This window comes from Myotis yumanensis, unplaced genomic scaffold (genome assembly GCF_028538775.1).
Source record: "Myotis yumanensis isolate MYYU_CA2020_CCGP unplaced genomic scaffold, mMyoYum1.0.hap1 SCAF_5, whole genome shotgun sequence".
Lineage (NCBI taxonomy): Eukaryota > Metazoa > Chordata > Mammalia > Chiroptera > Vespertilionidae > Myotis > Myotis yumanensis.
Genome location: NW_027223756.1, coordinates 3,913,092 through 3,935,847, shown reverse-complemented (window position 1 = coordinate 3,935,847; position 22,756 = coordinate 3,913,092). Strand labels below are relative to the sequence as shown.

The 22,756-nt window shown below is 55.4% G+C and overlaps 1 protein-coding gene across 4 annotated transcripts in view; it reads left to right on the top strand.

Moving 5' to 3' along the window:
- Positions 1-528: 528 nt before the first annotated feature.
- The window catches only part of HRH2 (histamine receptor H2), a 37,669-nt gene continuing 15,441 nt past the window's right edge, over positions 529-22,756 (top strand). For all 4 annotated transcript variants that reach the window (XR_011471482.1, XR_011471483.1, XM_070414376.1 and 1 more), the window contains exons 1-2: positions 529-605; positions 14,047-15,956. Coding sequence is in view for 2 of the 4 variants with exons in the window: in XM_070414376.1 (XP_070270477.1) it covers positions 14,881-15,956 (1,076 nt within the window). In the remaining 2 variants the exon portion in view is untranslated. The remainder of the gene's footprint in view (positions 606-14,046; positions 15,957-22,756) is intronic.

Below are 22,756 nucleotides of genomic sequence, written 5' to 3'. Positions count from 1 at the left end.
GATCCAAGCTTTTCCGGAAACTAGTTCCTTTTCTCTGTTCTAACCTAGGAGCCGGGTACCCAAGGTGAGGGGGTGCCACCCAATCCCATGGTCTATCCCTCCCAGGGCTGACCCACCAGCTGTGGGCAGAGGCCAGGGCTGGGCCACAGCTGGGAGTTACCGCAAAGCTGGATGCGGGGTCCCAGGCCTGGTTGGGAGGGGAAGTGAGAGAAAGAGTGAGCCGGGGACAGAAAGAAAGAGGAAGGGAGAAGTGTCAGGGCCAGAGAGGGAAGGAAAGGGGGTCCAGGAGAAAGGAAGAGAGAGTGGATGAGAGGGAGGGAGAGGGAGCCTGCATGGACGGGAGAAGAGCGGTGCATGCCTGCGCGCTGTGCACGGAGCGGGTGGGGAAAGGGAGAGGGAGAGGAGAGACCAGAAGAGGAAAAAAGGAAGGCGCGCTGCAGAGCGAGGAGGAGCGAGTTAGGGGCGGAGACCAGGAAGTGGGTGCGGGCATGGGGCTTGGGGCTCGGGCCACCTTCTCCATCCCAGTCAGCGAGCCAGAGAGCGGCAGGCGTGGGTAGAGGAGGAGCGGGCACCGCAGCGGAGCCACTCGGCGTCAGCAGCACCAGGTAACACGGCCTCCGCCTCCCCGCGGAGCTGGGTTGGGGCGGGTCCGGGCGGGCGCTTGCTGGAGTTTCCCCAGCGTCTCCGGACCCAGAGTTCGAACCGGCCCTGCTGCTCGCTGGCTATGCATGACCTTGGCCGGTCCCTCAGCCAGTGGAGCCTCAGTTTCCTCCTCTGTGACCCATGGGGCCCTGCCGCTTCCGCCAAGAGGATGCTGCGAGCGCGGGGATGCGGTCGCGGTGCGCGCCGTGCGCTGGGTCAGGTAGCGTCCCCTCTCCCGCGTGGGCGTGGATCTGCGAAGTCCACTTGCGCTGAAACAGCCCCCGGGCCGGCTGGGTCTGGGTGGAGGCACTGGAGCATGAAGTGACTGTGCTTAAGGAACGCCAGGGGCTGGCCAAGGGTGGCGAGCGGGGCCCCTAGCTCTCAGGGATCGTCCTCACCGGCTGCTCCCTGATGCTGGGATGGAGCTGAGGGCAGCGCTCCGGGCAGGGACGCTCCCACCTCCACCCCCCAACATCTGGAGAGGGGTTCGCCTCCAGGATGAGCCAAGCAAGTGGCCTCGGCTAAGAATCCCAGTTCGCCTGCTTACTCAGTGCAGCTGACCTTCAGCAAAAGGGCCTCAGTTTCCTCCCCAGGAAAGGGGTATGTGTGCGCCCGCTCTGAGATGGCAGGGAGGGTAGGAGGGGGCGGGCAAGAAGGTCCCTGCAACTGTGGTGTCCCCACCATGGCAGCTGTCACACCTTAGACCAGGGGCCCGGAGTGCAGGGACCTTTGCCTCCCGGAGCCCATCGTCATCACCAGGTAGGTCCTCCCTGGTCCCCTTTGCTAGAGATGGTCAGTGGCCCTGCTGGGCATGAAGCAGGACCCAGGGACAGGGGGACAGGAGCCCCCCCACCAACCCAGACACACATCTGGATGGTCCCCTAAGACATGAGATCTGTGAGACGCCACTTTCTATCCTGTAGAGATTCCTGGTTTCTCTCAGAGCCTCCGTCTCCTGATTTGTCATAGGAAGTTGTGACTTAAGAGTTCCCTGTAGGTTATGAAAGGCGATTGGATAGATATATTGATTGTCCTCCCTGACGCTGAGATATGCTGAGAACTGAATAGAAGGAGAAAATGCCATTTCTCTGACAGCTGCCCTGTGCAGGCCTGGGGTGCTATGTGTACAGCAGTGGCTACAGTCATCTCACCAATCCTGGGAAGTCAGTGCCACTAAAACCCAATTTACAGACGAGGAAAGCAAGGCTCAGGGGGTCCATGATCCACAGAGTCACCTGGTCGGAAGTGCCTGTGCTGGGGGTGGCCTCAGGTCCCTGCAGGGAGGGCCAGTTCAGTTAGTCATCCGCGGAGGTTGGAGAACAGAAAGTGCCGTGAAGCCAGAGGAAGCAGCCTAGGCCAAGGTTAACGGGGACGAGGTGAACCCGGACAAGGTGGTTGAGGAAGGAAGAGGGGTTGGCAGAATGGAGTGACTCAGCCTGGTCTCTGCTTCCTGTGTGGTGCTGAGGGGTGACCTTCCTTCCCTCCAGGCCCTGGAAAAGCCACCTGGGAAAGGCGCCCAGGCCCACTGCCAGCCACCAGACCTGCTGCTTCCCCTGGCTTCACGGCACTTTCTGTTCTCCATCCTCCGAGGATGACTAACTGAACTGGCCCTCCCTGCAGGGACCTGAGGCCACCCCCAGCACAGGCACTTCCTACCAGGTGACTCTGTGGGTCATGGACCCCCTGAGCCTTGCTTTCCTCGTCTGTAAATTGGGTTTTAGTGGCAATGACTTCCCAGGATTGGTGAGATGACTGTAGCCACTGCTGTACACATAGCACCCCAGGCCTGCACAGGGCAGCTGTCAGAGAAATGGCATTTTCTCCTTCTATTCAGTTCTCAGGGGAAACAAGGCCAGCTGTGGTCCATCTCCTCAGTGCACCAGAGAGGGGGACATGGGGTTAAGACCCAATCCCAGGGATTAGCTCAGTCCTGGGAGGAGATCCCTGCTGGCTGGTGGGGAAAACGGGCTTCCCGTTAGGCTAGAGATTTTCTTTGCCAAAAAATGTTTTAAAAGAAGAAGAGGACATCCAAAGCAATGACAGGAATATGAACAAAAGCTCTTTCGAATGCAAACAGATTCATCAACAATCAGAAAGCACCTAAATGTCCAGCAAGAGGGATCAATTAGGTTATGAGACACCCGTGCTGCTGAGAACGGAGAGTTTTTAATGAATGGATTCACGCTTGTGCACAGGCATATATATGGCATGGCCACAAATTTGTGGCAAGCACTTTTGAAAAAAGACTGGAAGGAAATGAGCCAAAGCGTGTTAACAATGTTTGCCGGCTGGGTGGTGGCATTATGGGAGATTTATTACTTGACTCTTTATAATTCTGAACTTTCCAGATTGTACGCAGTGAGCATACTCTTTAATAATTAGCGGTCATAGAACTGTCTGGTTTCTAGTGACAATATAACCCACCCACTCTCACCTCCTCGTGGCCAGCACCCAAGACAGGGCCAGCATATGAACACTTGCCAATTACAGGGCCACCCTCTGTGTTGAGGCCTGGTTGGCCCCTTAGAAGGAAAAGGAATACGAAGTTATTAACATCCGTTTGTTCTTACTATGTGCTCACGGTAACCCTAAGAGGTAGGTATAACCGATTCTCCATTTTACAGAGAGGAAACCTGGAGAGAAATAAATGCAGCCAGCTGCCCGGGCCAGTGTCACACCTGGTTCAATCCCAGGCCATCTAGATTCAGAGACTACACTTCCAACCAGGGTCAGGAGGGTCAGCAGATTCTAGCACTGCAACCCTGCACTGTACAGGCAAAGAAACGGCTCAGCGGTGACCTCCAAAGTGCCAGGTCTGTGCAGGATGCAGGGGATCCAGAGGCTCACAGTGCCATCTCTACAGAGGGGTGAGGGGCAATGGCGTGCAAACAACGTCCTCTGGGCTGTGATGGGAGGTGTTTAGGAAACTGTGGGACTTCAGAGGTTGAAGGGTGAGGGCTCCCTGGAAGACTGATTATCAGAAATGGTTCTAGAAGGATCACCAGGAATTCACCAGGTGAGCAAGAGAAGTTAGAACAGTGGTTCTCACTGTGGACAGCTCCCCTCCAGGGGACATCTGTCAGTGTCTGGAGGTATTTTTGATTGTCGCAACCGGGGTGTGTGTGTGGGGGGGTTGAGTCCAGGGATGCTGCTACACATCCTACCAATGCACAGGACAGACTCCCCACAACGAAGAATAACCCAGTCCAAAGTGCCCACAGCGCCGAGAGACCTGGGTGGGAGGAGAAGGGAGATCCTGACCCGGGATCAGCCGTTCAAGGCAGCACAGGTGCTCACGCAGTGCCTCCTGCGGGCCGGGGGCTTGGAGCCCGTGACTGTACTACCGGCCGCCTGGCTGCCCTGCTGCCATTCTACCCCCACCAGCGACCAGTGGTCTCTTTTTAAAAAAAAGCACAAGAGCTTTACCGATATAATTCAAATACCATACAATTCACCCATTTAAAGTGTACAAGTAAATTGCTTTTAGAGTTGTGCAGCCATCACCACTATCTAATTCCAGAACATTTTTATCACCCCGAAAAGGAGCTCTGTACACACTGGCTGTCACTCCTGATTCACCCCCTACGCCAGTGATGGCGAATCTATGACACGCGTGTCAGAGGTGACACGCGAACTCATTTTTTGGTTGATTTTTCTTTGTTAAATGGCATTTAAATATATAAAATAAATATCAAAAACATAAGTCTTTGTTTTACTATGGTTGCAAATATCAAAAAATTTCTATATGTGACACGGAACCAGAGTTAAGTTAGGGTTTTTCAAAATGCTGGCACGCCGAGCTCAAAAGGTTCGCCATCACTGCCCTACGCCCACCCCGGGCTCGGCAACCGCTGACCTGCTTTCTGTCCCTACTGATATGCCTCTGCTGGACATTTCCTATCAATGGAATCACATGATGTTCGTTCAGCCTTTAGTGACTGGCTGCTCTCACTTAGCATGATATTTTCAAGATGCTCCCGTATTGTAGCAGTGCCAGTGCTTCGTTCCTTCTTATGGCTGAAATCATATTCCTTTGTATGAATACCTCATGTTTTATTGATCCGTGTATCCGCGGAGGGACACTGGGGCTGCTTCCACTCCTCTGGCTGCTGTGGACGCTGCGGGGCGGGTTTTTGGGAGAACGTGCACCTGCATTTCCTTGGGGAATATACCGGTGAGTGGGATTGCTGGGGCATGTGGGAACTCCATTTCACCTTTGAGGAACCGCCGGACGGTTTTCCAGAGCAGCTGCCATGTCCCCTTCCCTCCAGCAGTGTCTGCGGGTTCCATCTCCTCTGCATCCTCGCCAGTGCTTATTCCCCGGCGTTTGGCTCCTCGCCATCCTGGTGGGTGTGAAGTGGGATCGCTGTGGTGTGGATCTGCATTCTCCTGCTGGCTAATGAGTCTGAACATCTTTTCGGGTGCTCGTGGGCCGTTTGTTATCTTGTTTGTAGAACTATCTATTCTGATCAGAGTCATCTTTTAAAACTCCCGTATTTAGACTGAAGTGCAAACCGTCGGAGGTCTGCAAGGCTGTGCATGATGGGGTGCCGCCCACGTGGGCTGCATCTCTCCTCACTCACTCGGCTCTGGCCACACTGGCCTCAGAGCGGCAAGCTGCTCCCTCCTCAGGCCTTTGCATGGGGTCAGTTTAGTGAGGCCTCCCCATCCTCTCAGTCTCAAGTGCCAGCACCCCCCAGGCCCTTTCTAGCACCTCTCAAAACCTCTCTCTCTCTCTCTCTCTCAAAATATGTTTTTATTGATTTCAGAGAGGAAGGGAGAAAGTGAGAGAGAAACATCAATGATGAGAATTGCACGCCCCGTACTGGGGATTGAACCTACAACTGGGCATGTGCCCTTGACCGGAATCGAACCTGGGACCCTTCAGTCCACAGGCCGACGCTCTATCCACTGAGCCAAACCAGCCAGGACTCAAAACTTCTTTTGATCGTGTATTTGTTGTTGTTGCTGTTTGGTTGTTTTTGTTTTTTTTTACTATCTGATAAGAGCTGGAAGAACTGGGCTCGAGACGTGACTACACCTTTCATCGCTGTGTGAACCTGGGCAAGCCACTGCCCACCTGAGAACCAGGCAGGGGTGTAGCTGACCTCCACTCCGCCAGGGCTTTCCCCACTCCGCCCTTCTTTGATCCCAGCTTCTATGCAACGGCGCTGCCAGGAGGCGTGGGCCTGGTGCCGTGGCAGTGAGAGAAAGGTGGCCAGAGCCAAGTTGGTCGTGCATGGGAGCAGGTGGAGAGGCTGTGGCCAGCCATGGGGACAGTCTCCAGGAGCACACGGCTGCTCTGCCCGGTGCCCCGCCTCCAGGAGCAGCAGCTAGAACTGTCAACAGCTCCAGGAAGGACTGGACACTGGGGCCACTTTCGGCTCCAGAACTGTGTTTTCCTGGAGAGCTGGAGGAAGGGGAGTCTGGCCCGTGGCCGGGGCACAGAGGGCGTGGGGGGAGGGGGAGAGGAGACGGAGAGGGTTGCTGGAGGGAGGCAGGCCCCAAGCCTGGGCCACGTGTTGCTCTGCGGGCCGTGCGTCACTCGAGGTCACGCCCACTGAGTCTTTGGAAGTGCTGGGCTGCTGCCTCCCAACAGCCCGATGGCTCGGGGCTCTAGCTGCTCCCACTGCCACAGTCGCGGCATCTGAGGCAGACACCAAGCTGCTGCTCCCTGCAGTTACTCAGAGAGAAGCAGGGGGGCCAGACTGCCCAGGTGGCTGGTTCTAGAACAGGGGTGGGCAAACTTTTTGACTCGAGGGCCACAATGGGTTCTTAAACTGGACCGGAGGGCTGGAACAAAAGCATGGATGGAGTGTTTGTGTGAACTAATATAAATTCAAAGTAAACATCATTACATAAAAGGGTACGGTCTTTTTTATTTTTTTGGTTTTATTCATTTCAAACGGGCCGGATCTGGCCCGTGGGCCGTAGTTTGCCCACAACTGTTCTAGAAGCTTCTTGCTCTTCACCACCACAGGCCTCTCGACGCCCCCACGGGGTGGGGATTGTTATCCCCATTTCACAGGAAGGGAAGGTGGGGCTGACACGTGGCGAACATGGCCTCTGGTGAGAAGCAGGGCTGGGCCGGGAGCAGCCAGCTGCTGTGAAAGCGCTTCTCGTCAGGGGCTGGAGGCCGAGGTGAGGGTGGGTGAGGGGTGGGCTAGGAGGACAGGCCTTCTAACCAAACAGCCCCCTCTGGCCCTGCCGACCTTCCAGGGCGGTCTGTGAGCGGCCCTGCATGCACTGTGCCGGATGAAGACCGTGTTTCTTCACAGTGCTCACGTCTTCTCCCATCTGGTGGCCTTGGGTGCCTTCCTTACAGGAAGGGCGGGACCTGAAGTCCAGCGGTTTTGAAGAAAGATCAGAGAATGGCCATGGGGAGGGCAGTGGCATTTACTGAGGAACCACCATCTTCAGCTCCGTCCCTTCACACATCATCTTCCCATTTTGCAGATGGGAAGACTGAGCCTCAGAGAGCTTCCTGACTCCTTTCCACTACCCAGCACTGGCTTCCTGGGTGAGCACAGGGCAGGCAGGCCTACGGGGCCTGAAGTGGGCTTGGGCTGTCGCTAATGTCCCCTGAGCACAGGCCAGTGTGCCTTTCTGACAAGGAGAGGGTGAGGCTGGGCTCTTCGGGCAGCAGGAGCTACAAGGGGTCTCACAGCACTGGCTGCGTTCTCCTGGCACGTGTTTTCAGGGTGACCTATTTGAGGGAGAGTGATCCTGGTGGTTACTGTAACGGCAAAAACAATTCCCTTTTCAATAAATTCAATCACTTTAAAGAAAAATGTTAAGTAAAAAATATAGAATTGGTATTTTATGGGTTTGGCAAAAATCATGGAGGTGGGACACGAAGGAATGAGGTTTGGGAAATGGGGTATATGGGACAGGCGAGTTGTTGGGAGCTGGAAACCCGGAGCTCTTCCTGACTCTGACCAGCTGTGTGGCTCCGGCCGAGGCATTTGACCTCTCAGTGCCACATCTGCTTTGAGCCCAATTCCCCTTAAGAGCAAGAAGCTTCTCGAACCAGCTACCTGGGTTATACTCTGATGGCTCCACAGAGCTCTCCTGCCGAGCTCGAAATGAGCTGACGCTTTGTGGCTGTGGGGAGGGAAGGAAGGACTGCCTAGGGCAGTGGTCGGCAAACTGCGGCTCGCGAGCCACATGCGGCTCTTTGGCCCCTTGAGTGTGGCCACGAAGTTTCAATCGCACTGTACGTGTGCGCCTGCACGTGGTATTTTGTGGAAGAGCCACACTCAAGGGGCTGCAGTTTGCCGACCACTGGCCTAGGGTGACCAGCAGGTATGAATGTTCCTGGCAAGTGTTAGCTGTTTGCTGCTGATGTTAAGGTGACAAGGTGACCCAGCAGCCGCAGGACTTTGGCCTGGAAGAGCAAGTGGTACCTGCTGAAAGGGTGAATCCTTCCTGGGTTGAGACTGGGGGGAAAGAACAGAGGAAGGCACAGGGCTGGTGGGGCAGCTGAGGGCGGGGGCGGAGGTGGGGGAGGTGGTGCTGGTGCTGGTGATGGTGCTGGCGGCAGGGGTGCTGCCGCTGAGGCCAGCAATCATGGTGAAGGCAGCAGGAGCAGCGAGGAGGGCTGTGATGATGCCAGGGATGGCGATGGAGGGGGAAGAGTTCAATGGAGAGTGTGGGCTGCTACAGAGAAGCAGAAACCTGGAGAACAGGGACTTCTCTGGGGGCTCAGAGCTGTTTGGGAACCTACCCTCAAAAACCTCTGCAAACTCACACCAACATACACACCCATGTGCCAGATCTGAAGTACAAAGAGAAAACCACAACACTGCAAGTAGTAAATATTTCCTGGACACCCCAACCTCACACTGTGACAGCGAGGCAATGGCAGCTCATTATACTAAACAGCTATTTGCAAGTTACATTTTCTGTGGAATGTGCCTGTATTACAATGTATTTGTTATGCAGTCGGGTAAGGGCTCCAAAAGAAAGAGTGTAGGGCTCTATAGTGTCTTTAAATGGCTGTGGCGGATTGGCAAGTACTGAGAAGACAGTAAGCCCCCCATCACTGGAGGGATGCGAGGAGAGCAGGGGAGGTTCCTGAATACAAGTGACCACTGCGTCTTGCTTCTGCCCAGATCGCTCCCATTTTATTATTTCGGGGGCTCATGACCCCCTCCTTCCTGGCCCCTCCACACACACACACAGTTGCTAGCAGGAACCTTTGAGAGTCTAAACCAGTGATGGTGAACTTTTTGAGCTCAGCGTGTCAGCATTTTGAAAAACCCTAACTTAACTCTGGTGCCGTGTCACATATAGAAATTTTTTGATATTTGCAACCATAGTAAAACAAAGACTTATATTTTTGATATTTATTTTACATATTTAAATGCTATTTAACAAAGAAAAATCAACCAAAAAAATGAGTTCGCGTGTCACCTCTGACACACGTGTCATAGGTTCGCCATCACTGCTCTAAGCTCATCTCCTCACCTCTCTGCTGAGGAAACTGGGGGCACAGAACTTGTTAGAGGTAATACAACAACTCAGAGTCACCTGAGGGACCCCAATCCGGCCCCGGTCCCCAGCACAGTGCCCTTTCCACCCGGCCCCTGCCCCCCGAGCAGTTCTGCCCCGAGTGGCAGAGATTTGGGCCTCGCGGCAAACATTGGCAGCTGGCTCTCCCCTGCCCCAGAAGAACCAAGGCAGCATTTTCACGTGGCCCAGTCAACCCTGCCCTGGAAACTCCCTCCCAGCCTTTCCCACAGGTGCTGGCAGTGGACTTCGGCCAAGTCACAAAGTACCATAAACCTCCATTTCCTCAGCTACGAAATGGAGATGACTAATGGTGCCCACGTAACAGGGCTCCTGCACAGATGAAAGTACTTTCAAAGTGCCTGACAGATGGAACAGTATATTGTTCCGATGAGTTTCCGATGCGCACTTAGTCAACGCAGCAAGTACGGGTATTAACTGAGCCCTACGCAGTGCCTGTCAGGGCGGAGCTGGCCCTCCGGACACTCACATTCCCTGGGGAGAGGAGAATAGTGAGCGGACAGGGAGCAAGGAAAAGGCCAGGAGAATGTGCTCCACAGAGGGGCCAGTGCTTCGAGGAAAGTGATGGGGGTGGTCACATTCTGGGAGTGAAGGAGAACTGATGTCTATTCACGATACGCACGTCCAGGTCAGCGGCAGACCTCAGGCCGCTGCGCAGGAGCGAGGCGGGTGTGGCCAAGCACCCACTAAGGCTGGGGGTAAAGTCGGAGGTCAGAGGGGTGGGGTGCAGATCCCCAGGGGCCTGTGAGCCGAGGGGAAGGTGGAGCCGGGCAGCATGGGCAGGGCAGAAGCGCCTGGGCGCTGGTGGTGGCAGGGAGCAGGGAGGCCAATCGAGAGCTCACAGAGGCCCAGGCAAGAGGCGGTGCTGCTTTGGAGCAGGACCAGGATGCTGGCAGTGGCCGAGGAAAGCAGCCACTGCCGAGACAGACGCATTCCAGAGGCAGGAGTCACGGGCCTTGCTGAGGACAGGACGGGAGTCAAGGATGATGCCCTCGTACTCAGCCTGAGCACCCAGGGTTCCCAGCTCAAACCACCGGGAGCCCGGGCCTCTCTCTCTCACGAGCGGCCTCGACCGGAAGCCCTTTACTGTCTTGCAAGGCTTTTACCAAACGTCTAGCCCACTGCGAGGAAGGAGGTACAAATCTGTAACCACAGAGATGAAAGACCTGCTGATATTGCGAAGGAGGAAGTGCCGGGTGCTGCACGTGCACAGAGAATCCTGCCATTGCTTTGAAAAGCCCGGAAGGTGGTTTCTTGCTCTACAGGAAAAGGTAAATGCACACGTTACCCTGATGACAGAAGTCCCCACATCCGGGACCCGGCTGAGATTCCCGACAGGGGCTGCTGCCGGGACTCCTCTGATGTCTCAGCCCCAGGTTGCCAGAACAGGTGACATGGCCGATTACAGGGGCAAAGTGCTGAGAAGTTATGGCTCCTGTAGAAGAGGAACTACCTCCCCTGGGACCCAGGGACCTGAGGTACTGGGGGTGGTGAGCAGGGCTGGCTCAGGCCTACCCCCAGCTGCCACCCCCACCCGATGCACAGCAGGTGAGCAGGGCCTGGGAGCCCCTTCCTGCCTTCAGTCACATCACCCTCCATCCGCTCCCACACGCACCCTAAACCGCACCACCTCTGCCTCCACGCTTCCACAGGCTCCTGTCTGGAGCCTGCTTGTCCCCATCTTCCCTGAGTTACCTCCTTCCCCTCAAGTATCCCCTCCTCGGGAAGCCTTGGTATCCCCCAGACCAGGTCCGGCCCCCCCATTGCATACTGCTGTGCGTCCCCTTTATATACCTCAACACAGCTGCAGTGAATGAGCCTCGCTGCAGTGCGTCTGTCTCCCTCCCCTAAGAGGAGCCAGGGCATGTCTGCTGCGCTCACCCTGTGACCCCAGAGCCCAGCACAGTGTCTGCACGCATAAGGCACTCAACAAAGCTGGAGTGCGGCTTCAGACAATAATAAAACTAATGTTTTTATTGTTATAAGATACAGCTGCTCCTGACTTATGATGGAGCGACATCCCAATAAACCAGGGGTCCTCAAACTACGCCCCGTGGGCCACATGCAAATACAAATATTGTATTTGTTCCCGTTTTGTTTTTTTACTTCAAAATAAGATATGTGCAGTGTGCATAGGAATTTGTTCATAGTTTTTTTTAAAACTATAGTCCGGCCCTCCAACGGTCTGAGGGACAGTGAACTGGCCCCGTTTAAAAAGTTTGAGGACCCCTGCAATAAACCATGAAGTTGAAAACACTGCAGCTTGAAAGTGCAGTTGCTACTGCAATGGAGGGTGTTGGTGGTTTCCCACCCTCCTGATCAGGGGGCTGGCCCTATCCGGCACCAGGAGGGAGTGTCACACATGCACCACACGCTGCTAACCAGGAACAGGTCAAAATTCAAAATTTGAAGAATGATTTCTACCGAATGCGTACGTTGCTTTCCAACTCTCTTTACAGTTGAAAGATCGTAAGCTGGGGATCGTCTGTAATCGCTGTGTAACGTCACCATAAGTAATGTGACCTGCCACGTGCCAGGTGCTGGTGTTCACACCTTTACTCTCTGCATTTATTTCACAGCCACCAAGTGAAGGAAGACAGAGTATTACTCCCATTTTACAAAGGAGGAAACTGGGGCTCAGAGAGCGTGTAGTAACATCCCCAGGTCACGTGCTGTTAGTGACGGCACCGGAGCTAGAACCCAGATCCGGCCAATGCCCAAGCCCTTGTTTCCAGCCCCTGGGGCTCCCCTCACTTCTCTCAGCATCAATTTTTGCAGAACATGGATCCAACCCCCTATTTCTCAGACCACCCGCTGCTCGCCCGGAGGGGCCTCGTGCAGTGCTGCCTGATGAACACTGTTTCTCTTCCTGCTGTAAGCTCTTGCCTAGAAAATCAGACTCATCTTCCAGGCTGAGTGAGAAACCCAATCAAAGGAGCCGGAACTGCTTCCCCCAACTTGCTGGCTGCTGCACTGTTGCCAGCTGCCTGAGGGCAGGCCCTTAAAACCCGAGAGGGAACTTCATTTCACCTCCCAGTGAGGAGGGAAGGAGAGTGCTGAACTCGATTGGGTGAACTTTGATGGGGAGGAGCCCCTAGACTGGTTTTTTTCTAAGGGGTCTCTCCCCTCCAGTTGGCAAACAATATTCCACGGTGGCATTTCTTCTGGGATTTTGTGGGTGAGAAGCAGTGAGAGGGGCATTGGAGCATCAGGCAGACATGATGATGAACTTGGGGGTGCCATGATCTCCTCTCAGGAGATCATTTCATCTACAGGTATGGAATGGGTAGTGCTCCATTCAGAAGGTCACGAGGAACTCCAGGTACCTGGGCTGGAGAATAGAAACTTAACAGGGGTGGTTCTCATTGGAAAAAGGAACCATTGCTGTTCTGTCGTCGCTGGGCCTCCAGCACCTGCAGCCAGCACTTGGCCCACTGAAGGCTCTGAAAGAAATGTGAGCTGAATAGGAGAGAGGGGAGGAGAGAACGAAGGAAGGAGGGGGAAAGGAGGGGACAATGAATTTCTAATTATATGAGACGCTGGTTCATTCGGTTTGGAAAACCCCCAAACATGAACTAAAATGCCGGTTCAATGCTGAAATGCCTATACTGGGCTGTTAAGGAAGCTCAGAGAATACTTTGATCAGAAATAAGAATTCTCAAAGCAATGCCCTTGCTGCCGCCATCTCCGAAGTTAATTGAGCGCGGCAGTGCGAGCGGGTGTCTGTGCTTTTTATGTAATGAAAGGATCTTCCAAAAATAATACCCAGAGGTACAGCTCGGGAGGCCTGGCGGCTGAGCCAGCTGGAGCAGCAGGAGGCAACCAGGAGCCCTGGGCCCTGCGCCAATGCCGTGGTTACGATTAAATGACGCTTCTCGCGTTCAGAGTGCAGAATACTGCAGGCTAGAGCCTGGGAGGGGCTTGCTATGTCACGGGGAGATGAGATTGCTGCCGAAAAGTTCTGCTGCCGCCTGGATTTCTGCACACTCCCAGGTCCCAGGAGCCGGTCGGGGCTGGGGAACCAGGAGCAGCCCCTGTGAAAGGGTCCAGGAACCAAGCAGGGCCCGAGCTTCTCCTGCATCCATCGGGACCACAGGATATCACCACCAGGAGGGAATCGCTGAGATTTCCCCCAGAGGCACTGTGTGTTCAGCCCCACGGAAGTGATGTTTGCAGTGGGACAGGAGGGGGGGGTGGGGGGGGGGAGGGACGGATGGGAAACCACCCAAATACCCATGATGGGGGGATGACAGAATAAACTGTGGCCAGCCACCCCCCCCACACACACACACCCGGCCCCCGGACTGTTATGCGGCCATTAGAAAGATTTTGTGAATTCTGTATCAGCTGACCTGGATGCGGGACCACCTGTGTTGCCAAATAAGTAAAAACTAGGGAGATGTTTAGAGCAGGTGGTGGGTGGGGCGCGGTGAGCCCACTATGCCAGCAGTCAGTCTGGCCCTCTGCCTGGATCGTGCCGCCCAGGAACTAAGAATAGCCTCCACGTTTGTCGATCGTTCGGAAATGGTTGTAAAGAGCTGAGGAAATATAAGGAAAATACTGTGTGACCTGTGAAACGTATGTGAGACTCAAATGCAAGGGCCCGAGGTAAGGTCTCCCTGGAGTCCAGCGCGCTTCCTCGTGTGCCCGTCGTCTGTGTAGCTGACTTTCCTTCCACGGCACCAGAGGTGACACAGACCGATGGTGGGGGGTGCAGAGCAGAAAATGTTTTCCTGACACAGTTCGTGGCCCCTGGTTTAGGGCGCAGTGACACTGTAAAACAACAGCACTGAGCGCTGTTCCTGGCACCGTATCAGCGTGAATTTGTTACATTTGCTTACTTATTCATTCATTCTGTGATTTGTCCACCAGACTCCAATGCCCAGCTTCGGGGCCAGGCGTGGGGAACCAGCACTGAACAAGTCGACGCAGCCCGCCTCCCGGAGCTTCAAGTCTGCGTCTAGATCTTTCTCCAAATAAACAGCCCCTCCCTGTTTGTCTCACTCGGGGACACGTGGTGCAGCCCCTTGCATCCTGACTCCCCTCCTCCTCCCGCGGCGCATTCTGATTGCCTCAGTGCCTTCAAAGAAGAGCATCCAGACTGGCCCCAGGCCTCCTGGTGCCATGCAGGGAGGTCAAGGTCGAGAAGATTCATCCTGAATCAGGTCATGCTCTTGGACTGGCTTCAAAGCGCTCAACACCGGCCTTTGCATTTTCAGCTCCTGCTCTCCAGTGGTCCCAAGAGGGAGATGCAGCAGCCGTGACCCCGGCCTCGTGGATGGGAGCGGCTGTCAGCTATGGAGAAGGATGCGGCCACCTGTCCACATGATCCCTCCTTCATAAAACCTAAGCCACCTCCAGACACATGCCCCAGTGCCTGTCTCTATGCAGAACCTGGAGAGACGAGGCCTGCTCCAGGCCCAGGAGGGAGCCAGCTCTGAAGGGGCAAACTGAGGACTAGAATTTGAACCACCAACTTTGCCTCCTCTCTGTTCATGCTCATGCTCTTGCCCAACACCTCCTAGGAGACTGACTTTATTTCTAGAAAAAGCACTGAATCGATTACTGTAGCCTGCCACAATTGGATACTCCCTTTCGTCTCTGTGGGGCAGCCTGGAGCCCAGTGGCTGACAAAACTGGCACATTGGGGAGCTGGAAGAGAAGCAGCTAGGGGCTGTGGCTGAGGAAGGAGCTCGGGGTCCCAGGATGGAGTCCAACGACACGGCCGCTTCCTCTTGCCTGGACTCTGCCGCGTTCAAGGTCACCGTTAGTGTGGTACTCACCATCCTCATTCTCATCACTATTGCCGGCAACGTGGTTGTCTGCCTGGCCGTGGGCCTGAACCGCCAGCTCCGCAGCCTGACCAACTGCTTCATCGTGTCCCTGGCCATCACCGACCTGCTCCTTGGCCTCCTGGTGATGCCCTTCTCGGCTTTCTACCAGCTCTCCTGCAGGTGGAGCTTCGGCAAGGTCTTCTGCAACATCTACACCAGCCTGGACGTGATGCTCTGCACGGCCTCCATCCTCAACCTCTTCATGATCAGCCTCGACCGGTACTGCGCCGTCACGGACCCCCTGCGCTACCCCGTGCTCATCACCCCGGTCCGGGTTGGCGTCTCCCTGGTCTTGATTTGGGCCGTCTCCATCACCCTGTCCTTTTTGTCTATCCACCTGGGCTGGAACAGCAGGGATGAGACCAGCGGGGTCAACCACACCACCCTGCCCTGCAAAGTCCAGGTCAACTTGGTGTACGGCTTGGTGGACGGGCTGGTCACCTTCTACGTGCCTCTGCTGGTCATGTGCATCACCTACTTCCGCATCTTCAAGATCGCCCGGGAGCAGGCCAAGAGGATCCATCACATCGGTTCCTGGAAGGCGGCCACCATCAGGGAACACAAAGCCACGGTGACGCTGGCCACCGTGATGGGGGCCTTCATCGTCTGCTGGTTTCCCTACTTCACCGTGTTTGTCTACCGGGGGCTGAGAGGGGATGACGCCGTCAACAAGACCTTCGAAGCTGTTGTTCTGTGGCTGGGCTACGCCAACTCGGCCCTGAACCCCATCCTGTACGCGGCACTGAACAGAGATTTCCGCACGGCGTACCAGCAGCTCCTGCGCTGTAGGTATACCAGCTGCAACGCCCACGACGCCTCTCTGAGGTACGACAGCTCTCGGCTCCCCAGGACTCGGAGCCAGGGACCCAGGCAGCAGGAAGAGAAGCCCCTGAAGCTCCAGGTGTGGAGTGGCAGAGAGGTCATGGCGCCCCGGGGAGCCACAGACAGGTAACTGCTCTGGCTTTCTCTGTCCAGGACAGGGGCACAGGGAGAGGTCCCACTGATGGTGACCATCACAGTGGCCACTGCTCCCAAGGTGCTGGCCCTCTTCATGAGGACTTCTCAAACCTTGGGCTGTGCTATCATCCCATGGAGGTGAAACTTTTCACCTCCATTTTAAAAGGACCACAACTTGGCCAGGGCCACATGGCTGGGACCTGGACAGAGGCCCCCAGCTCCAGAACTTGTGGGCCCTTTGTTCCAGCTACATTGTCCTGACAATTAGAAGTCCTCAGTTTAAGGCCCAACCCTACCACGGACCTAGCAGTCATAAGTGCTCACTCACATGCTGCAGGCAGCCGTCAGGGGGCCGTGCACGAATGCTGGCGCCTGGGGGTGAAATGAGAAACCCAGCTGCTCCACTGAGCACCTGTTATGCATCAGCTCTTACGCTGGGGGCACTCAAGCCAGAGGAGACAGAGGACTGGCCCAGCTGGGAAGGCAGGGACTGGGACTCTGTACCAGAGGTCTTAGGGGAGCACGGAAGGCTTAGGAGCAGGGGGCAGCTCTGTGCTCTGAAAGAGGCTCTGGTTGTCCCCTCAGATGTGGACGAGAAGGATGAGCCGGGCCAGCAGTGCAGGGGCTGCATCCCTGGTCTGTGAGGGAGGAGAAGAGAACCGTGCAGAATCTAGGCGGCCATGAGAAAATGGGCTTGGGGACGCTGGGTGCTCGGGGTGCAGGAGATTTATGAGGAAGGATGTCCCAGGATCCGTCCCCAAGGAGACTCCAGACTTAAAAGATAAACGGGATCAGAATGAGACTTAGACAAATCCACGGGTGACCAAGGCAATGCAGGTGTTAAATGGGAAGCGGCACCAGAGGTTTGAGCAGCACGGAGACGCGCTGCGTGGAGAGGGAGGTGTGGGCTGTGAGAGGAGTGAGTGACAGGGGGCGGGAGAACACCTCCCACACAGATGCACTCCGTGGGCGTCACTTTCCTTTCTCCTCTGCGGACCATGCCTTTGCCCCCAGAATGCTGGTCCCGTGACTGACCCATTCATTCACCCACGAACATTTATCAGCTTCCCACCGCAGGCTGAGGACTGTGCTGAGCACAGGGATGACATCTTGGGCCTTTCCCAGCTCTGCCCTCACTCACCCTAGCTGGAGCAAGTCCCGGCCTCAGTCTCCTCTTCTCATGGAGTGTAGGGCCTGTCCTCATGCACTGCCCTGCTCACCTCCCAGAGTTGCCCGAAGCGTGTGTGAGTTAGGGGAGGCCATCGGGCACTGGGATGGCCATGGATGCAAGTTCATTCTTGAGCACTGTGTCGGTCTCAAGGAAAGCTGGCTGGGCACCGCAGACCCACACCCTCTGGGATCTGGTCTCTGTGCATCGTTGTGGGGGAAGACTGTCCAACCAGACCCCTGGGCCCCAGGTCCCCTCTGGCCCTTGCAGCCTCCACCCCATCCACTGCTAACCTGCTGCACCCAGCTTCCTCCCAGCCTCCTCCCAGCCTCCTGGCCTCTAGACTCTCCCTCTCAAATCCTTCCTCCAAGCCATCTGCAGGTGCCTCTCCATAATGCAGATCCGGAGCCTTCATGCCCGTCCGTGTCCTGCCACACTCCCTCATTCAGGAAGCAGCCTGAGTGAAAAGTTGATTTAGTTCAAGAAGTAAACAAAGAACAAAGCAGGAGGTGTGGACTCTGGGGAAGGCGCCGCCGTGATTCAGTCAGGCCGTGCACACCACTCCCTCCTGCTCGGACCTGCGTGCCCTCTGGGCGCGTAGGCTGCTCTATCCTTAATCCTTACGGAAACGTTCAGCGAGCACTTCAGAACTGGCACTCACTGGGCACCACTGGCTGCCGGCTTTACAATCTTGCCATTGTTTCTATGTATGGTCCTTCTGTCCCCGGCTAAGGGTGCCAAGGGAGATAAGGCAAGATCCCCACCCCACGCCGCCACTCGAGCCGCCTGTAGCTGCTCGGGATGTAGCCGAGGAGCAGACTGGCCGGGGTTCATGCAGCACGTGCCAAGGACCGAAACACAGGGCGCTGAGTACCCGGTGAGGCGGCATGTGGCCCAGGCAGCCCGTCCCAGGGAGCAGGCCAGTGAGCTGAGCCTGAACGCAGACGGGAAAGACCCGCTCATCCAGGGTGGTGGGCCCTTCAGACTCCTGGCCTTGTTTCATTCTCCCACGACCCCATGAGTAGGTGCTTGTTTAGTCTCCACTTTACAGATGGGAAAACTGAGTCTCAGAAGTTAATTAAATTGCCCAGTGACACAAGCTAGTGGGCCAGCCAAAGCCAAGGTCTGAGCATCAACAGAAACAGCTGCCCCCTTTCCAGACAGTCCTGTGGGTGCGGGCACACTGTGAGGTGTGAGTGCCCACCTGCTCTTCTGATCCTCATGGCCACTGTGGGCGGGGGGCTAGCAGGGCACCGAGGCCAGCTGAGAGGCCGAGCCTGCCTGAGTCACACAGAGCGGCTAGGGAACACCCTGGGGAAGCAGTGAACTGGCCGGAGGGGTCTGGTGGGGAGGCATGGGGAGGATGGGGAACCAGGTAAGGGGTTTGGGGGAGGCCAAGAATAGATTTTCCCACCAAGGCTGCCAGGACAATCAGGGCCTTGAATGACACTCCAGAAGGTCAGCTCCAAGCTTCCCTGGTGCCAACAGCATGTCCTTCCTGGTGTCCGTCTACGGACAAAACCCAGTGTTGACCTGACTGAGAACCCTTATCGCTTCTAAGGGGATGGGGCTGTCTGCTGAAGCAAGAATTCCAAGGGACTGATCTGGGCCTGCCCTTGGGGTGGTGGCAGGGTCAGCCAAGGGGAGACTCAGGAGAGAGAGGCCCAGCTGGCCTGTAGCCAGCCAGCAGCCACCTCCCAGAAGGATGCTCTGCCCCTTCCTGACACCAATTGGCCTCCTTCACCCATTCTCCCCTCCGCCCTGGACAGCCTCACCTGCCTCCTCTCTGATTCCCAGCCCCAGCCTCTCCCCTGCTCAGAACCTCAGCTTCTACTAGTAGAGGCTGTGTTAGCTTCTGAGGGCTGTTGTAACTAATGACCATGAACCTGGTGGCGGAAAACACAGAAATTCATTTTGTTACAGTTCAGGAAGCCTAGAGCAGTGATGGCGAACCTTTTGAGCTCGGCGTGTCAGTATTTTGAAAAACCCTAACTTAACTCTGGTGCCGTGTCATATATAGAAATTTTTTGATATTTGCAACCATAGTAAAACAAAGACTTATATTTTTGTTATTTATTTTATATATTTAAATGCCATTTAACAAAGAAAAATCAACCAAAAAAATGAGTTCGCGTGTCAGAGGTTCGCCATCACTGGCCTAGAACCTGAGATGAAGGTGTTGGCAGGGCTGGCTCCTCCTGGAGGCTCCCATGCAGATCCGTTTTTTTGTCTTTTCCAGCTTCTGGGGGCCACTGCACTCCCTGGCTCGTGGCCCCTTCCTCCCACGCCCCCAACCTCTTGCCTCCACCCTCACACCTTCTCCTCTGTAGCCAGTCTCCCTGCCCCCCGCCCCCCGCCCCTTACAATAGGGCACCTGTGGCCACATTCAGAGCCCTGAGCTAATCCAGGATACCCTCCCCACCCTAAACTCCTCACCCAATCAGATCACAGAGCCCCTTTTTGCTGATGAGGGTGGGGACCTGTGGGGGTGGAGGGGGTGTTCAGCTACCACCAGTCCCAGCTCCTTCGCTTGTCACTGGAGGCCCTTCATGATTTGGTCCCTGACCGCTTCCTGCCACCACCCAGTCACCCTCCACCCCTCCTGCCCTGAGCGCATTCATTCATGAGCACTCACCAGGGATCTGCTTGCTGTATGCCTGCGGTTTGGGGCACAGCACTGAGCAGACCAGAGGCCCACTTCTCTGAAGCATGTTATTCGAGGGTTCTCAAAGCATGGCCCCCAGCCAGCAGCAGGCTTCCAGGAGCAGAGCAGCCAGCCTCGGGCCACACCGCCTCATCCGTGGCAGAGCCAGGACTCGAGCCTAAGCTGTCTGACCCCAAAGCCTGAGCTCTTTCCATGATGAAATGCTGCCTAGATTTGAAGTGAACCCAGACTCAGAGGTACCAGATGGGGAAACTAAGGCACAGGAAGCTAAGTGCCCTATCTGAGGCCCACGGCAGCTCGGGAGGGGCTGGGAGGGGCCCCGGTATCTCTGGACGGCTGCCCGGGACGCCGGGTCCTGCTCCCAGCACTCACTGGCTCTGAGCAATCTCCCGGACAGGGAGATAATATCCACACACTCCTGGGTATCAGCAGTCTCCCTCCCTGGGCGTGGCACTTCCCCATTCCTACAGAGCCCGGCCTGCAGCGGTGATACTCCTGTGCCCGGAGACTAGAGTCGGGGCTGGAGAAAGACCTCAGGAGAAGAGGTACAAAGGGAGGCGAGGGGTCCTCCACCTCTCCCGCCAGCTCTCCCCTCTGTCTGCTCTCCTTCCCTCTGCAGCCAGAGAGAACATGTCCCCACGTAAATGGGATTACACACCGCCCCTCCTGGTGCACGTGGAATCAAATATCTGACCACCAAGGCTCTGCACCCCGTGGGCCATCTTCTTACCCCTCTTGGCACATCCTACGTGATTAACGTCTGCTCCCCAGACTGTGAGCTCCCTGAGGGCAGGCCCATGTCTGTGATGTTCACTGCTGTGTCCCTAACACTGAGCACTGGGCCTGGCATAAGACATTTGTTGAATGAATGAATGAATGAATGAATGAATAAATGAATGTCTTGTTCTAGGTTCCCTAGAGAAGTGAATAATACTGCCCCCACTTTAGAGAGCAGGAAACCAGGTCTCAGAGAAGAGAGTTCCAGAAACCTCATGGGAGCTCAGAAGTTCCTGGTTCCCCTTTTCTAAACTGGATGTCACAATGGGCCTCCCTCCAAATTGCTGGCATCAGGGGCAGGCCTCCCAGCGGAATCAGTGTCAGAGTCTCAGAGGAGAGAGAGGCCCCTCCCCTCGCCACGTCACAGGTGAGCCCAGGAAGGTGAGGAGACCTGTGTCAAAAACACAGGAAGTGCTCCGAGCTGGGGTGGGGTCCCCGACAACCCAGACACTGTCCACCAGTCTGCAGGGCCTCTTCGGGCCAGAGGCTGGGGCCCAGGGAGGGTGCAGCTGGCGTCTGTCCTGCCTTAAGTCCTGTCTAGGCAGGCAGACGAGGCCGTAGGAGGGAAAGCAGCAGCTGTTGCTCAGAAAGGAAGTTTCCCATAAGTCACCCCTTCAAGAACCTGAACTTGCTGATGGGTGTCATCTGGGCTCTAACATAGCCTAACTCTTTGGCACATTGATTCCAGCATTCCTTTGCAGAGGCACCCAGAACAGCTTGCCCCCCTCCCTCCCCTGAGGGGCCCAGCTGCCCCCTGCAGCACACCCTGCTGGCTCCTTGCCACCTGTGCCCTCCATGCCTGGTGATGGCACCACAAGGCTGAGGGGGTGTTCTCCCGCCTCGGCGTGGAAATCAGGGAGCCCGGGATAGCCTGGCCCCACCATAAACTGGTTGGGTGACATTGGGCCAGTCACTGGACAGTCTGAGCGGCAGCCTCCTTCCCCATAAACCTATGAGAATTCACTCTGCAGAGTTAGTCGCAAGGATAAAAGGGAGTCAGGGAGAGACACAGGCACGCAGCACAATTCCTGGCACATGGCAGGTCCTTTATCAGACGTGATTTCGTTCTTCACCATCCATCTTTCTCCCTCTCCTCTCATTTTGCCTCCTTTTGCTCACTGTCTTTTATAGAACAGTTTCACTGGGATGTACTCCACATACTGCACAATTCCCCCACTTCAAGTGTACAAGTCCCCGGCTTTTCGTGCATTCTCAGCGTTGTGCAGTCATCACCACAATGGATTTGAGAACATTTTCACTGCCCGCACCCAAAGAAACCCGTAGCCTTTAGCTGTCACCCCACAATGCCCCCTCCCCAGCAGCCCCTAACCTGCTATCTTTCTATCTCTGTAGATTTGCCTGTTCTGGACATTCTTTTTTTTTTTTTTTTTTTTTTTTTTTTTTATTTATTTTTTTTTTACTGTTCATCAGATTATTTATTCACTTGATTTTTAGATTCACTTGTTGATAGATGTGTATTTGTTGTTCATAATTTGTATCTTTACCTTTTTCTTCTTCTTCCTCTTTTTTTTTTTTTTTTTTTTTTTATTTTAATAATTTTTATTTCTTAAAGTATTACAAAGAGTATTACATATGTCTCCTTTTTCCCCCCCATGATATTCCCCCGGCCCCTACCCCCCGCCCCCCCCGCCCCGTGTCTTGTGTCCATTGGTTAATCTTATATGCATGCATATAAGTCCTTCAGTTGGTCTCTTAATCCCCCCCCCCAACCCTCCCCAGGCTCCCCATTGTAGTTTAACATTCTGTTCAATGTTGCTCTGCTTCTGTATCTACACCTGTTCATCAGTCCATACTGGTCCCCTTTATTTGTCCCAACCTCACTGGAGTAGTCTCAACCTCACCAGGGCCGTTTCAACCTCACCGGGGTCGTCCCTACCTCACGGGGGCCGTTTCAACCTGACCGGGGTTGTCCCTACCACGCCGGGGCCGTTTCGACCTGACTGGGGTCGTCCCTACCTCACGGGGGCCGTTTCAACCTCACCGGGGTTGTCCCTACCACACCGGGGCTGTTTCAACCTGACCGGGGTTGTCCCTACCACACCGGGGCTGTTTCAACCTGACCGGGGTTGTCCCTACCACACCGGGGCCGTTTCGACCTGACTGGGGTCGTCCCTACCTCACGGGGGCCGTTTCAACCTGACCGGGGTTGTCCCTACCACG